General features: G+C 41.6%; 1 protein-coding gene and 1 long non-coding RNA gene across 4 annotated transcripts in view; both read right to left on the bottom strand.

Annotated features, from left to right (window-relative positions):
* ATP8A1 (ATPase phospholipid transporting 8A1) overlaps positions 1 to 9283 on the bottom strand; it is a 98239-nt gene extending 88956 nt beyond the window's left edge. Inside the window, exons 1-3 of one of the 3 annotated variants that reach the window (XM_090139497.1) lie at positions 9261 to 9283; positions 7805 to 7964; positions 4947 to 5758 (exon numbers count right to left, since the gene is read on the bottom strand). In XM_090139497.1, coding sequence (XP_089995623.1) covers positions 4947 to 5250 — 304 coding nt within the window. In that variant the 5' untranslated portion in view covers positions 5251 to 5758; positions 7805 to 7964; positions 9261 to 9283. Of the gene's footprint in view, positions 1 to 4475; positions 4749 to 4946; positions 5759 to 7804; positions 7965 to 9260 lie in introns of those variants that run through there. The other 2 variants (XM_090139496.1, XM_090139498.1) reach the window with 2 other exon arrangements.
* A 1522-nt stretch (positions 9284 to 10805) lies between these two features.
* LOC149918245 (uncharacterized) lies at positions 10806 to 12900 on the bottom strand. Its single transcript, XR_016466470.1, has 4 exons — positions 12856 to 12900; positions 11347 to 11445; positions 11168 to 11226; positions 10806 to 11091 (listed from the first exon to the last, which is right to left on the bottom strand). It is a non-coding gene; the product is annotated as an uncharacterized LOC149918245 (long non-coding RNA).
* Between the last annotated feature and the right edge of the window lie 3056 nt (positions 12901 to 15956).

Genomic DNA, 15956 nt, shown 5'->3' with positions numbered 1-15956 from the left:
TAGAAACACCTGAAGATATATTAGTTCTCACAAGAATGGACAGACTACTGAAAACGATCTGATGACTACTACATAAATTCAAAATAATTGTCCTTGTCATACATAAGTCATCACATCTTACACAAGTTCAGCTTCACCTAGCTCTCATGTGGGCATTTGCCTTTCCTAATATGAAATTGCTATTAATGTTGTTGGCAGACAGCATAACAGCACCTCAAAAATTTCTGCACTCTCTCTGCCATCCAAGATAGCTCACCAAAATCCATAGTGCACGAAGGAAAGCATTAATGTATTAATTATTCTAATGAATTAATTAATTCTATGTAGGTTGATCTGAAAGTAATGCCTCCTATTTATTTCCATGGAAACTACAACAGATACAAAGAGCACAATAACACTATTTGACAGAGCAAATTCTTAGCTACAAAACATTATTTTTCAACACAGTCACCACCCTTAACTATGCGTTTTTACCAGTAATGAATAAGAACCTGCACACTGTGCTTTGCACCCGTGGAGGAGCTCCACTGTTTCCACATTGCTATGATAGCATAATTGCTACAGAAATGTTACCCACAATCCATCTTTCATTGACCTAAAAAGATGGAAGTCAGAAGGCATCAAACTGGACAATATGGTAGGTGTGGTAGGACAGTTCAGTCAAAAGTTGCAATATGTTCCACGGTCTTCAAACTGGCATAGGGCCTGGCACTTTTTTGTTTTGCAAGAGAAAGGTTGTCTTCTTCTCTGGCCTGACTCTGCAAGTTCAAGCCTTCAGCTTAGTCAGCAGCATGATGTAGCAATCAGATGCTTTGTCTGGGTTCCAAGAAATCTAGATCCTTTCCTACCCTAAAAGCACACATAACTTTATCCAATAAGGGTTGTATTTTGAATGTTTTCTTTGATGGAGAATTTACACCACCTCTCCACAGACTGCCAGTTTGACTTTGGCTCCTAGAGTGACACCACGTCTCATCACCAGAAATGATGAGATCCAGGAAACTGTCACCTTTAGCCTCATATTGGTTCAACTGATACAAATTTGCATAGTGTTCTCTCTATTCCTGTTGAGTACTCACGGGACCCACCTCATGCAAACTTGCAGTATTACAATGCTATCATTATCATTTCCAACCAGCTGATACTCAGCTCCATGCACAGCTCCTTGGTGGTAACCCACTGATTCAAGCAGATAAGCTGATTGAAATGCTCTTCATTTTGTAATGTGACAGCTGTGCATGGATGTCCAGGATGTCTTTCATGTCACTGTCACCACTGCTGAAACGCTCCACCCTCCACCTCACTGTGCTCACATTCAATACTTGGTCTCCATAAGCGTTCAGCAAGTGTCAATGAATGTCAGTGGGTACCATTTTCTTCATGTGGAGGAATTCAGTGACACATCTTTGCTTCATATGTACTTTCACGTATGATGCTATTTTGCCAGACTGCTCCTCTGCTGCCATCTGTCACACATCAACAAAATGTAATGAAATATTGGCAGAAAGGTTCAACCTGTACTGTCACACCACCACCATTTGCCTCTGACACTGTGGGCCAACAAAATAAAATAGGAGGCATTACTTTTGGAGCAACGATCATATTTTCAGAAGCTTAGAGACACCTAATAAAAACTGTCAATACCAAACCCACTCTCCCAGAATGTACATATATATCAATATATATATGGCTCTGAATTATGCCATTTCATATTATTTTACACATGCATATATTAACTGCATGGCTGTAAGTACTCTCAAAATCAAAAAAGATTTCCCCATGTGTTTTGCAACTGCAGAATACAAGACACAGATGTTATTTCTGTAGTACCAAACACATGAAGACCAGCCAGGACTCTGAGTTAAGGTTATTGGTAGTGAAAAACAATTAAGGAAATCTCTACAATGTGTTTAGGAGGACCAGATCTTCTAAGTCTTGAGCAAGATTCCATCGGTACACAAACCAATTCTGCGCAACTGCAGCACTGCCTAATGTGAATCACAGGTTTTCTTTACAAGAGGGAATACTAGGCACAAAATTTTTTTACAGAAAAGACTGAAAGCATGCCTGTTTATCAGCCACAAAGAGCACAAGATCGTGCTAAGGTCTGGAAGAATACCATCAAAATACAAGCTGTGTTTTAACCAAATTCTGTTCTCTATGCAAACGCAAAACAAACAGATGGTAAAATGCCTGTAATTTTTGTTTTGTAGTAGTGTACAGACTGTAGCATTACATCTTCTGTGACTGGGAATGACACATGTGCATTATTCTGACAGGTCTGAGTTCTTTTCATCTGAGCACAGCAGCTGATTTTTTCTAATAGCAGTATTACTATCTCTTTATGCCAGAGTGAGCTCAGTTCTGAGAAGATGTCAAGGCAGTCAAGACTGATAAGGTAACTCATGATCCACGGAAAAGGTCTCTGAGGCAGAAATTACTTGCTGCAGTGACAGGAGAGGAAAATGAGGTTTTAACCCAAAACATATAACAAAGAAATTCTAGAACAAAGGAAGTAATATTAGCTTCTCTATCACATCCCTTCAAGTCTTTGGCTATTCTAAGGAATGGCCTGTGCTATAACAGCACTTATGAAAACTACTCTTTTTGATTGCAGTATTAGCAGAGTTATACAGAATGCACAGCATTCTGTCATTAACCAAGCATTTCCTACTTGCTACAGGTAAGGCTTTGGGGTAGTTCTCAGAAAACAATCTTATCACTACTCTGCACAATGCTCATCTAAAAGACTCCTGCCACAGTCGCAGCTAGGACTGTATGGCTACTTAATGTCACTTTCAAGAGCCAAGGATGACACTCACACTGTAGAACTCTGGAGTCTCTTAAGAAATAGTAACATTTCCCTATGCAGCACTGTTTACAAACACCAGCAACACAGTCCAAGTTCACCAAGTCTGGAAAAGGAGGAAAAAAGAAACTAAAAGATCCACTGATATTGTGAATGAACTTAATAGAAACAAAATGAACTAGTAAGGTTCACATTAATCTCAGATCAGAAGCACAGATTTTAAATGACAATCATCATTTTTACATGACCTTTCCTTGAGTAATGGAACGTACATTAATGCACAGATCAACATAGTAATGCTATGATAAAATGCCAACACACCATCTTCCAAAAGTTATGTTTCTTAAAAGAAATGCCATACATATTTACAGACCAAACAAAGGTATTTTAGAGAAACCTATTAATCCCTGTATCAGCTGTCTTGCAGTCATCCAACCATGAACAATATTCCAATAAGCAGTATTTTTTTTTCTTTTCACTGCGCCTGTACTTCTTAGAACAACACTTGCTTCTAGGGACCACATTTGGTCACTTAATAATCCTTAAACTGCTGTAGTTTTGCCACCCCAAAGCAAACACAAACTGGAAATGCTGATTCTAAGCTCTCAGTGGAAAAACAATTGACTTGAAAAGAACAACTGGAAATGGACTGAAATTCAGCACTGAGTGGATGCTTTGCCAGTCTCACTGTATGCATCTTCTAATTACTGTGGGTACAGCACCACAGCCACTCTGTTTGTAAGCACATTTCTAAGGTGCCCCGGAGGCATACATCTTCTTCACTGCTTCCCAGAAGGCTTCTGCTCTCTTGGCCAGCTCACACTGCTTAGGAAGTAAGAGGTAAGCTCCTACAAACAAAAGCAGGTTCTCCCTGAGAAGCAGAGGAGAAAGGCACACAGGATGGTTGAAACAGAAAAGATTGACAAGAGGACAGCCTATTACCAATATTTATTCTTCACACTCTTGCTGGGGTGCACACACACACACAAAATCTAACAAAAAGAAGTAATATGCTTGGAAGAAGGAAGATGCAGGGAGAAAGGTGCTACTTCCCCTTCCCCTCACGGCCCGCACCAGATGCAGTGGCCTGATTTATCTTCAATTGACTCGAACACAGCCCCAGGACAAAGGGCAGCACACCTGCCTCAGGAGGTACGGGTCACTGCGGTGACTGCTGTCATTACCCGCAGCCACAGCAAACCATCAGCTGCCCCAGCGCGCTGCTGTTTCTGCACTGTTATTTCACACTCGCACTGGAAGCGGTTATTTCCGACGATCGGCGCGCACACAGATACTGCCCGTAAGGGAGGCGTTCCCACTGGACCCCAGGACAGAAGCGCGGTGCCCGGCAGCGCAGCGAGGCACGGGGCACGCCGCGCTCCCCGCGGTCACGCAGGCAGCTCTGCCGGAGGCAGACAATGACAGGCACACAACGCGACACCGCCCGGAAAGCACAGCGGCAGCACCGCGCCCCAGCGCTCGCTGCTCGGCCGCGGCCCGCGACCACCGCCACAGCCGGGCGGCCCCGGGCACGCCGCGGTTGTAGCAGCGGCCGCTGCCGTCCTCCTCCGCCGCCCAATCCCGGCTCCAGGCGGCCGCAACGCCGGCGAGCCGAGCGCCGTCCCTCCCTGCGGCAGGCGGAAGGCGGGCGCCGGGCGGCACTTACCCTCCGCGCGGGAGCGGATCTCCGACACCGTTTTCTGCACCGCCGGCATCGCCGCGGAGCGTGGGGCGGCGGCACGGCCGCGCTGCACCTGCCCCCGTCCTCGCCGCCCGTCGGAGCGCCGCGGCGAGAGCCGGGCCCCGCGCTGCGCTCAGCGGCGGGACTGCGGCGCCGCAGGCAGAGGGCTCGCGCCTCCCTCCGCTCGCGCCGCCGCTCCTTTCCGACAGCCGCGACGCCAGCTCGGCTCACCCGCCGGCCCCTCCGGAACCTACTAACTCCGCCCCGTCTTCCCCCGCCTCCTCTCCCCGCGGTCCCCCACCGCCGCCTGCCGCCCCCGCGGGGTCGACCGTCGCACGGCTCGCTGCACCCAAGCGAGCAGCGGCGCAACGACCCACTTCGCGTCCCTTTCTCCGACGAGCGGAGGGGTTCCGGAGCGCACCCCCCGCGCTGCGAGGGGAATGGAACGTGCCGAACCTTGGGCCGCTGCCCGCGCTCGGGGGTGGCCCCGTCCTGCCCGCGGGGCTCGGCCTTGGAGCGAGGGAGGGAGGCGGTGGGGATGCGGATCGGCTGCTTGAGGGACAGTTCTGCGGGGCAAGGTGCCGGGCCGGCCCTCTGAGAGGTCGCTGGGGCTTCTCGCCCGGCTCTGTATTTTTATCACAGTTCGCCATGCCGCAGTTTGACAGCCCCGAGTCTGTGCGAACTGAAGCTCTTTGCCTGCGTGGGTTGGCAAAACGGAGCTCCCAGCTGCAGGTGCCTCGGGCTGAAGCCGCAGCCGCATCTTCGCTGTCAGGCTGTTAACGTGACGCTCCTTTTGTGCGACTGCAACAGGCAGGGGAACGTGTCTGTGGCGTGTCGTGCCCGTGCCTCAGCGTGAACTGCCACCCGCGCTGCGTGAGCACGGAGAAAATAGGGACGGTGGTAGGATTTGGAACCGTGGGTCTTGGCACGCTTGTGTTTTGCATCCATCACAGTCGGGCTTGATAGATAGCTCAGATACAAGGAAAAGGAGATGTTCCCTTTCATGGGAGGCTGCATTTGGAAATAAATGCTGTTTTTCAAACTGCCATCAAGTCTTCTCAAGGCTCTTCTTAAAAAACAATGCTCTTCTGCATCATCCTCCACAACTGTGTGTTTAATTTTTTTTTCTTCTCTGAACCATAAGCAAGGATTGTAGAAATATTTCTATTCATGCTTTTTTACTGGAAAAACAAAACACAGGGAGAGAATGTGCTGATCCACTTTGAATAAACACTCAACAGGCAGCCACAGGTAGATGCATGGTCTTCCTGCAAGAGAAAGCTTTTAGTTAAGATTCCATAGAAGTCTGATTGAATATGTCATCTAGAGAACAAAGATACATATTGCCCTAATTATGCTGAGTGCTAAGAACCTGATGAGGAAGGTCCTTGTGTTTTGTTTATTTCACAATTCATAGCAGATACACTATTGTTAAAAGGCTGCAACCAGACTGAAGCTCACTAAGTTCATATAGAAACTTAGAGTGGCTTGGGTTAGAAGGAATCTCAGGGATCATCAAGTTCCAACCCCCCTACCACAGGCAGAATTGCCAGTGGCTGTATCAATTAGCCCAGAGCCCCATCCAACCTGGCCCTGAACACCTCCAGCAATGGGGCATCCACAGTCTCTCCGGGCAGCCTGTTCCAGCACCTCACCACCCTCTCAGTGAAAAGCTTCCCCCAACATCTAACCCAAATCTTCCTTCATTTAGTTTAAAACTGTTACCTCTTTTCCTACTGTTATCTACCTGTGTAAGTTGATTTTCCTCCTACTTATGATCTCCCTTTAAATACTGAAAGACAATGAGGTCTACCCGCAGCCTTCTCTTTCCCAGGCTGAACAACCCTAATTCCTTCAGTCTGTCTTCATAAGGGTGGCCATCTTCTGGACCCTCCCTAAAAGCTGTACATGCTCACACTGGAGGGCCCAGACCTGGTCACCATATTCCAGATGGGGCTTCATGAGGGCAGAGTAAGGAGGGACAATCACTTCCCTTGCCCTGCTGGCCACTCCTCTTCTGATGCAGCCCACCATACTGTTGACTGTCATGCATTCTTCCCCCCCCCACAAAAAAAAAAAAAAAAAATCACTGTAGCAGTGGTGACAAATAGGCTTGTCATTAAAATCCATTTTTAAATTCAATTGTCTAAACTTTTTTCCATTATTCTTTCTGCAAATTCCCTGTCAAGCAATTCTTATTACTCATACCTTTGGGCAACTGGAAATTCACCCAGTCAAGTACATAAGGTACTGAAACAATGCTGCCAAGTGTTCATTTGCATTTGTGAATAGTTATTTCACAAATAAGGCCACTATCCACCTTGTGAAGAAAACAGCACAATATTACATATGGAGAATAAAGCTACCAATATTTGTTTATGCTGGCTTGTAAGTGCTCAATGTCCTTTTCATTTTAAAACAGAATACTTTAAAATTTTTACTATCAGTAATATTTGGAAAACAGCTGAGGAACAAGGCTCTAAGGTTTTCTATCACTTGAAGATGATTTCCATTTCTCTAGTTTTAATTCTACAGTCTGTGTTAAGCTAAACATGTTTAACCATTCTTACGTAATAGAGAATTCAAATGTTAATGATTTCCTACATTTGGAAATTCCTACACCTTCCTATTGTAATAGTCCCCATCACCTACAGCTTTAATTCAGGAGAAGCCTAGTACCCCCTGCACTTCATTTCTCCCCCACAAGATCTGCAGGCAAAACAAACTGGCCCTTGTACTTCTTTCTTTCCTTTGGGAAATGAGTATATGAGCTCATCTAGGGTAAATGTATTCTGTGTCACTAAAGACGTTTCTATCAAAACAAGAATGGTGACACGCAGAGATAGAAACAGGTCAAAATATGCTTCTGCATCTTTTTAAGCTAAGAGCATGCTCTATATTTAAGGAATCCAGTATTTGTTTCTAGATCACTTGTTTGTGATGTACACAACAGGGATGCAAGAAGGAAGCAAGCCAGTCATCTTTCCAGCTAAGGTTATTAATTATCCCCATATCATACATGGAAAATTAGATTGTACTCTGCATCACAGAATTATAAAATCATTAAGGTTGAAGAAGATCTTTAAGATTGTCTGTTCTAATTGTCAACCCATCCCCACCATGCTCACAGACCATGTCCCTTAATGCCACATTACACGTTTCTTCAACACCTCCAAGAATGGAGGCTCCACCACTTCCCTGGGCAGCCTGTTCCTATACCTCACCACTCTTTCTGAAAGAAAAGTTTTCCTAATATCTAACCTGAACCTCCACTAGCAAAATTCAGTCATTATCTTTCATCATATTTCTGTTACCTGGGAGAAGCAGCCAACCTTCATGTCACCACATCCCCCTTTCAGGCAGCTGTAGAGAGCTGGAAGCTGTAGGTTTCCTGAGGCTCCTCTTCTTCAGACTGAACAATCCCAGTTCCCTCAGCTGCTTCCCCATAAGACTTGCGCTCCTCTTGTGCTTCCTCTTTGAAGAGAAAATCTGTATTTTGAAATATGCTAAAGCTCTGGTGGAACCAATTGTTACTTTCATACTAGACTACATTTTGGCACAAAAGACGACGAGAGCATATCCACAAAGAATGAGTTGTTTCAGATGGAGAAAGAGGCATTGCAGTGACAGCTGAAACACTGAGCTAGTAAAATAAAATTGCAAAATATTACAAGTTTACTCATAGGACAGAAATTTATACTACTTTATAGTTTGATGGATTAAACTAAGTTGTGAGGGACCATTCTTTCCTGATCACTTCATGTTTTATGTTATAGACTGCTAAACCCAACTGAAATCCGTTTCTGCAAATGGTATAAACACTTATTTTTATTAGAACTTTAAAGATACATGCTCCCATTATTTAAGATAAACCAACTCTCCTCTGTAGTACCACCACAGAAGAACCATTGCCTTTAAAATGAATGGACATACAGGGAAAATGAGGTCTATAGGCTTGATGAATGTATTTTTAATAAAAGAAAAATGAGGTCCGTACATTTGAAGTTGTAACAAATTTGACATGTATAAAAAAATTAATCCAGTATTTTCCTGTAATGCTATTAGTGTTTATGAAGTGGTGCAATTTTCCTTTGTGACATACTGTCAAAAATAGATGGCTATTTTCATACAATAGTGGAAAATTAAAACTGTAACTACTGCTTCTTTTCCAGCATAGTCTGGAAAGAAGTTACATTCCATTGCTGACTTCAATCATATATCTCATGCTTCGTAAGATACTGCAGCAACTAGAGGCTGAGCAGCTGATCTCAAACTCAGAAAACATTTGAAGCAATACTTTGTTAGTTTAATATATAAAATGCTCTGATGGCATGGGAACTTTTAGGTGAAGTTTCATGAATAGACATATCTGAAATTTAAGGCGTTACAGAGAAGCAACCCAGAATTTTACTTTGCTGATCTTTGAAGTACTCCCAGTGAAACTGCTAGCAGTTTTCTATGTATTTTAACAGAAACCAATGTATTTTATCTGCTTAAATAAAATATCAAATTTAAGAGATAAGTTCTAAGAGACAGAATGTTATGTTTCTATGAACTCCTACATAGACAAAGGTATAATTATGGCAACTAGATTTATACTCCCAGATGAACTGCAGCAAATGTTTAGAAAGACCCCCAGTTTGCGCATTGCTAAATCAATTGCTGGAGCAGTGCCTGCAGTTCTAAGTTATAAACACAGCACTGGAGAGCAAAATAGAACTAGGTAAACAGAAACAAACCAGACCCAAAGGCAGTGTAAGTTTTTCTTACCTAAGTTTCCTTTATGCACCATTAGATTCACATCCAGGACACTGAAGGAAAAAGCATGGATCCAGACTCAAATTTGGTTGCTGTGGAAATCTGCAAGTGTGTTTTCTCTGATGTGCATCATGTATTACCTTGTGGTACAACTGAATGGCCACCAGACCTGCTAGCCTCTGAAAAGATATCTCACATGCAAGAAGGAACCTTGGTAGTTAAGAGCAGCCAAACTATGGATGCCCACAATAGTGCAATGCACATACGGTCAGCTCTTAACCTGGTTCATAGCTTGGCTTGGAAAGTCAGTATAAATGATATGAAGTGAACCATCAGAATCATTCATTCTGGTACAAGAAACTGAATGTGTCAGTACTTCTTAAAATCCTCATTATTCTTTCCAGAGAACCGTGTGGCTATCATATTTTTTTATTATTTTAAATGTGAAGGAAGTTGAAGTTTCTATTCCCAAAACAGGCTTTGTCATAATTAAGTTTGGATACAATAATAATGGAACAGGTGCAAGCAGAGAGGGGCTATGTGAGAAGAAATCCTTGGGTACCTCTGCTGTTGGTGGTTGTGCCATATGGAGGGTGTCACATCAACTTCCAAACTCTCAATTTCAGAAGCACAGTTTCATCTTTGGAACTGATAATAGGGTAACTTTATGTCTTAGAGATACGTATTTAAGGATTATATAGTAATTCATGCTACTACATCTTCAGGGGTGTGAAAAGGTGAGACAACCACATTCCCTTCCTGAACCTACCAGGGGTCTGTTTTATGATCTTGAATAAGCACTCACTGGCTATTAAGTGCCATTTCCTCACCATTGGATCTGTTTGCAGTGAACTTTTTCCTCCTAATACTCGTTCCCAGACCCATTGGAGTGAGCTCCTAATATCAGTGCTTAGCCTTTTACAGATGTCATTTTGGCCCAGTTCTGCATGCTGTTGGACATCTCAGAGACTGTTATTACAGGTACTGCCTGTGCCACAGGACCCTGTATAGTACAACAGGATAAACAACAGCAAAGTAATACAGAAGCAAACAGCTCGAGGAGGATGTAAAAGCGCAGGTCTGTGTGTACCAATTTCCCCCCCCCCAGAGACTTAGAGCAGTAGGAAGAACATCATGCTTGAAATAAAAAACTACCAGAAAGCAAGGTAAAAGTTCTCTCTCTTACCATGTCACTCAGCATTCATCCTGGCTTCACTACTGCTCTATGATTCTGCAGATGTCCTTTGGTGTTTGTGAAGCTGCAACAATTGCTTGGCAGGCAGATAGTTGAAAGCCCTGCTGGGCCTTTCAGTTTAGCATTTTGGCAACCAGATTTGTCACATAAGGAAAAAGCATGGGAGAAAACCATTGTTGGCATGTAAATAAAATGAATCGGGAACAGTGTGGCCAACCAGCTGTCCTCTTTGTGGACACTTATGCAGATACTTAACTAAAACCAGAATAATAATAAGCAGGTGTTTGTATTACCTTGGTTTCTGTGAGGAAAAAGTCTAAGAAAATATTAAGAGGGAAGACGAGTAGATTTCATGAGTTTATAAATTATAAAGCACAACCATTTAATCCTGCTAGGAAGTGATTACTTTCACTTACAAGAAACAGGTGCAAATAAGCTGTATGGTTTACACTGAGGGCAGTAATACAGTTCACTGCTACATTCCTCCATTTTATACTGGCTTTAGTACTTCTGATTTCGTAGATGTTATAAGACAGTAAACATGGAATAAGTGGATGATGAACTGGGCCCTGAAGTCTAGATCAACAGCAGCTGCAGATACTTTCCTGATAATATTAGTCAGAAGTTGATATCCAATTAGGTACAACTCTAAGAGAATGAGAAGAGAAAATAGGGAGAGACTCCATCACAATAAATGCTTTCAGTTTTCTAGGCAGGCACCTACCAGAAGCACTGGTAAGAGGTTTAAATATCCATATAGATACCTCCAGGATACCTTCCTTCCTAAAAGGAAGGCACATCATCAATCCAAAATCCAACCCAAACCAGGATAAATTCTGTTAAACAAAGAAACACTGAGCATAAGCCAGCTCTGTATGCTACAACAGCAAGCAGGCTACTTACTCTGTAGTATCAGAGCAGTACAATGTGCACTGCCTGTTATCTTAAGGTGCTGTAGCTTGACAACTGCAAGCAGTCTTATCTCTCCCTGATTTACTGCACCTGAATAAAAACAGAAGGCCTTGTAAGATAGAGAAAATAATGCACTGTATGCAAACTTCTACAGTAAAAATACTAAATAATCACTTAATTGAGAAACTGCTGAGCCCTGCTGGAGACACAGGTGGTCTACCCAATCAGATTAACGTTTTATGATATTTCTATGAAGAAAACAGCAAAAATAATGTCAAATAAAATTGGGCAAGTCATGCCTTAGAAATTCTAAACTTGTGTATTCTCAGTGCAGTCAGATTTCAATGGCTCAACGTCTGAAGATTGCGCGTTTTGATGGATGGATACAGCCTGACCCAGGAATACAGGAAGAGAGTGGAATTCATTTCTGTAATAGCTCTTTGCCATGTCTCCCCTCCTGTCAGGAGGGCAATTACTAGGTTAACACTCAGCAAAGAATAATTAAGTTTTCCTTGCTCTTTAAAGTAATTCTTTGAGACAACTATATGCAAGACAGGAGTGAAAGAACACTGTACAAGTTAAAAGAAAAGGCTCTGGTTGCATAGTTAAAAACAATGGAAAAAGTGTCAGTATTAAAGTACACTATTTGTAGTATAACAGGAAGCTCACGCTCTCAGGAGGGTTGTGGAAAGACTTATGGTATTTGGACTTAGGGTAACAAACCAAACTCTAAAGTTTCAACTGCTAAGTGTTGAAACTCATGACTAACCTAATAGTTTTAATGAAAGTGAAAATAGTTTGTACTTTGGATTTTTGTTTATTTTGGTCTTGGTTCTTAAACAGCTTTAAAGCTGTAGCCAGTTTCACTGTAAGAGTTACAGAGACAGTGTGCTACAAGTGAGAAGTCACAGAAAGGCTGCTTGGTGAATTGTATGGGCAGGGGTTTTGGAGTAGATGATTTTAAAGGTACCTTGCAAACCAAGCCATTCTACGACTCTAATTTTCACATTGCTATCGTGAAAACTTTCTTCTAACATCTTCCATATCTCAGTTAAATAAAAGTTCAGAAAGAAATCCTAAATACACTGAAAACGACAGAAATTCTTGCTACTGAACATAAGAGTACTATCCAGTATTTTTAAGCCTGTCATATTAGTCAGTAAAATAAAGACTAAGAACTCACTTCTAACAACAACAAGAAAGTTGTTTCAAGTAATGAGATGCTATAAGTCAATGGTATTTTGTGATGATCTGGTCTACTGATTTATATGTTTGCTTTTTGTCCTCTGTAGAGGAAGGTAGTGTGGGATAAATAAGTTAAAAAAAAAAAAAAAAAAAAGAGGGCAGAGTGGCATTCTTATACAATTTTTAAAATAACATAATATAATGCAATAGAAAGCTTAACAACAACAAAGCAGCAAGGTCATAATCTGCAGCAAGTAAGGATTAGCAGAAATCCAGCAGACATAAGCACAGAAATACTGGAAAGATACCACATACCTTCAAAAGAGCTCAGGTATGCAGGAACCACCAACAACATTCCTTGAGCTCCACTGCCAGTCCTTAAATTAGGTTGAAGAAGGGGTGGATCTTGACTTCACCATGTCTGGTCATTCAGATACATTGCATGCACCTGAGCTCCCCTGGGTTGGCCCTGCCTTCCCACCAGGTGGTCAATCACTGTTTCAAGCCATGAAGCTTTTCTGCTACGTGTAGTTCATAAATTAGTCATATGGTGGTGCGTAGCCTATGTTGGATGTATACCACCTTGTATTTTACTTTCTAATGCAGTAAAAGTCTGTCTGGATCATTCATTTAGCTTTGCAGTATCACAGGAAAGAGAGTTACACAACTACTTAGATGGGAAAGGCAGCCATTATGCATTTAATAAAGAACTTTCAGACCGATTTCATTTCAGGAGCTTATGAGCAACTGATATAATGAACAAAAACATCCCACTTTCTGTGTAACAGTACCCATTTGTATGTATGCACTGGATCAAGCGTATACCTAGGTGCCCACAGCTAATATTTACTGTTATAAAACAGCATTATTTTAGATGGATTGATCCGTTATGCTGATGTAATTGTAAGTATTTACAACACATACGTATTACAGAGGTAATAAATATAGACAAATCTGAGGAATTAGGTCATTGGCTCTGTACTTAAAGCCTTGCAACATTGAGCCCTTCTGAAATATTCTAACCACGTGCATTTATGAAATTGTTTTCTTGAAGGGTGTACTTGGCTAATGTTCTGCGTGACCTTTAAACTAAATAATGTCCTTGTATTGGGCTCCTTACAGAATGAAAACATACTCCATGGTAGGAGCCTCTGAAAAGCCTTGAAAAATTCTAATATGGATAGAGGGAATTTAACATGACAGATGCCCATTCTTCTGTGTTAGGGAGGTGAGAATTCATGTTTTATTTTTGTTAAGTTTGACATGCCAAAAAATCTCTATCAGTCTGGGTAGTCAACACTGTAACAAATGATTTGACTCATTCTCCTCTGTTCCCTTTTTATTTATTTTTGCACTATAACGATTACAGAAAAATAATTTGTTACATGATTAGCCTGTTACAGCTCTGTACATCCTTTACTGTGTTTACATTGTAATAGGCCAGATTCATTTTAGATATAGATTCTGATAAAACCAGCGGAATGAAATCAGATAAAATGAGCATTGGCTGGCAAGTTGAGTTTTAGAAAGGTGTGTATGGAGCCAGCTATAGATCTTCTGTTAGTCCCAAACAATGATTTCTATCCAACTGGATGACTTGGCAGAAACAAGATGATCACAGCTCATGCTTACCAAGCACTTTGGGCAAAATGGCTGTGCTTTATGGATCTGTTCCCAGGGCAGCTGATATCTCCTCTAAATCTGAATTTAGCTGAGTGTTTTAGGATCTTAGGGGTAAAGATGGGCAGAATATTTCTGTAGAGATGGCATCACTTAGTGCTCAAAGCTTGGCTGAGTTCTAGGTGTGGCAATTGAAATGGCCGAGGTTTATCTGTGTCTATGCATGTGGTAACTCTTCCCCAGGAGTCAGAAACTATCACTTTTAAATAGTGTTGGGAATGTAAGATGCACCCTGATCCTCAGCAGACATCCAGCTAAACTCCTGACAAATTTTTTTGTATCATATTGGGCCTATTTTTGGGCTGATTTTTTTCTGTAGTGTGAGTGCATGGTTTTTCACTGGGGCCTCTAAAATTTCTTTTGGATTTTAATGATCCTGCGTGAGTCTGCAAGTTTATTTCTTACTATGAATGAGTAGTTTCAGACTTCTGAAAGTAGGATTTCCTCATCTTCTTCAGTGCTTTTCCATGTAAATGCTGAAAAGGTAAAAAAAACTTGTGAAGTGCATTATGTGTTCAGGATATGCTCAGCATTAAATTGCAGTGACACTTTCCTGTCGTCTACATTGAGTGGCTTCCCTGATGTAGACATCACTAAGTCTACAGCCACAGTGATCCAGTACAACATCTCTCTGTGAGTCACAGCCTAATGGCATTACAAGGTCTGCACCAGCTGCTACAGAGACATATTTGTGAGTCATCTGAAATCCTACTATGAATAAAGCTCTAATCCAGCATCATGGCCTATTCTGCTAAGAAAAAATGCTAAATATAAATAGATTTGTAACAGAATGCAAATAGAGTGGAAGGTTGGTAAGATGTGTGAGGAATGAAAACACTTCATTACCCTAGAAAAGGAAAAATGAAGGGGAAATGAAAATGTATTTTTCTCTGAGTGTTGCTTTTCCATTTCTCTTTTAGATCTCTAGGGCTACCAACATCCTTTTAGACACCATGAAATAGTTTTAATATTTACCTGTGAGAAAGGAATCAGAAAATGTGAAACAACTTGCTATTAAAGATATTTGGAAATTAAAGAAGATTATTCACGGTTTGAAATACAGGTATGAAGTACTGTATATACAGTTCAGTCTATACACATATATTGAAATACAGTATACATGGGTGAAGTTAAACTAGCTCATTGACTGTGAGCTGCAAAAGTACCACCAGCTTCAGTAATGCCAGTTTTTAATTTTGGATCTCTTACCAAGATGATTTGATGCATATTTATATGGATATATTCATGGATATAATGATTAACTTCCACTAAACCAAAAAATACTTCCATATACATATATCTATATCTATATCTACATATTAATTCTCAAACATTAGTCTGCTGAAAAAAGCTCTATTTTCATAGGAACAAACTGTGAACTGAAGTCCAGAGAGATGATTTTCACTATCTTTTCCCTGCAGTGCTCTTCACTGAGCTGAATTCTGTGTTAGTGAACACAAAGATCAGAATTAATAGACTGAATGTGGTTTGTACAATGTCTTGATTTTAATAAGCTTAGTTGTTACTTTAAAACTGCTGAGATGGTAATCCATTTATATTTCAGCAATACTAGGCACAGCTGTAGAGTGCTTAGGACCCAAAGAGCAGAGTAGTCCTAAAGGAAATGGAACTGTGCAGAGCTGATTAAAAGGTAAAGTATATGTTCATCAAGACAAATACTGGAAAAATGAGAAGAAAAATTTGCATTGAGTGCTTTCCTAGGAAGTGGGAGAGGA

The sequence above is a fragment of the Phasianus colchicus genome, chromosome 4, assembly GCF_987193195.1.
Source record: "Phasianus colchicus chromosome 4, bPhaCol1.hap1.1, whole genome shotgun sequence".
In the NCBI taxonomy this organism is placed as follows: Eukaryota; Metazoa; Chordata; class Aves; order Galliformes; family Phasianidae; genus Phasianus; species Phasianus colchicus.
This window is presented reverse-complemented; position numbering and strand designations above follow the sequence as displayed.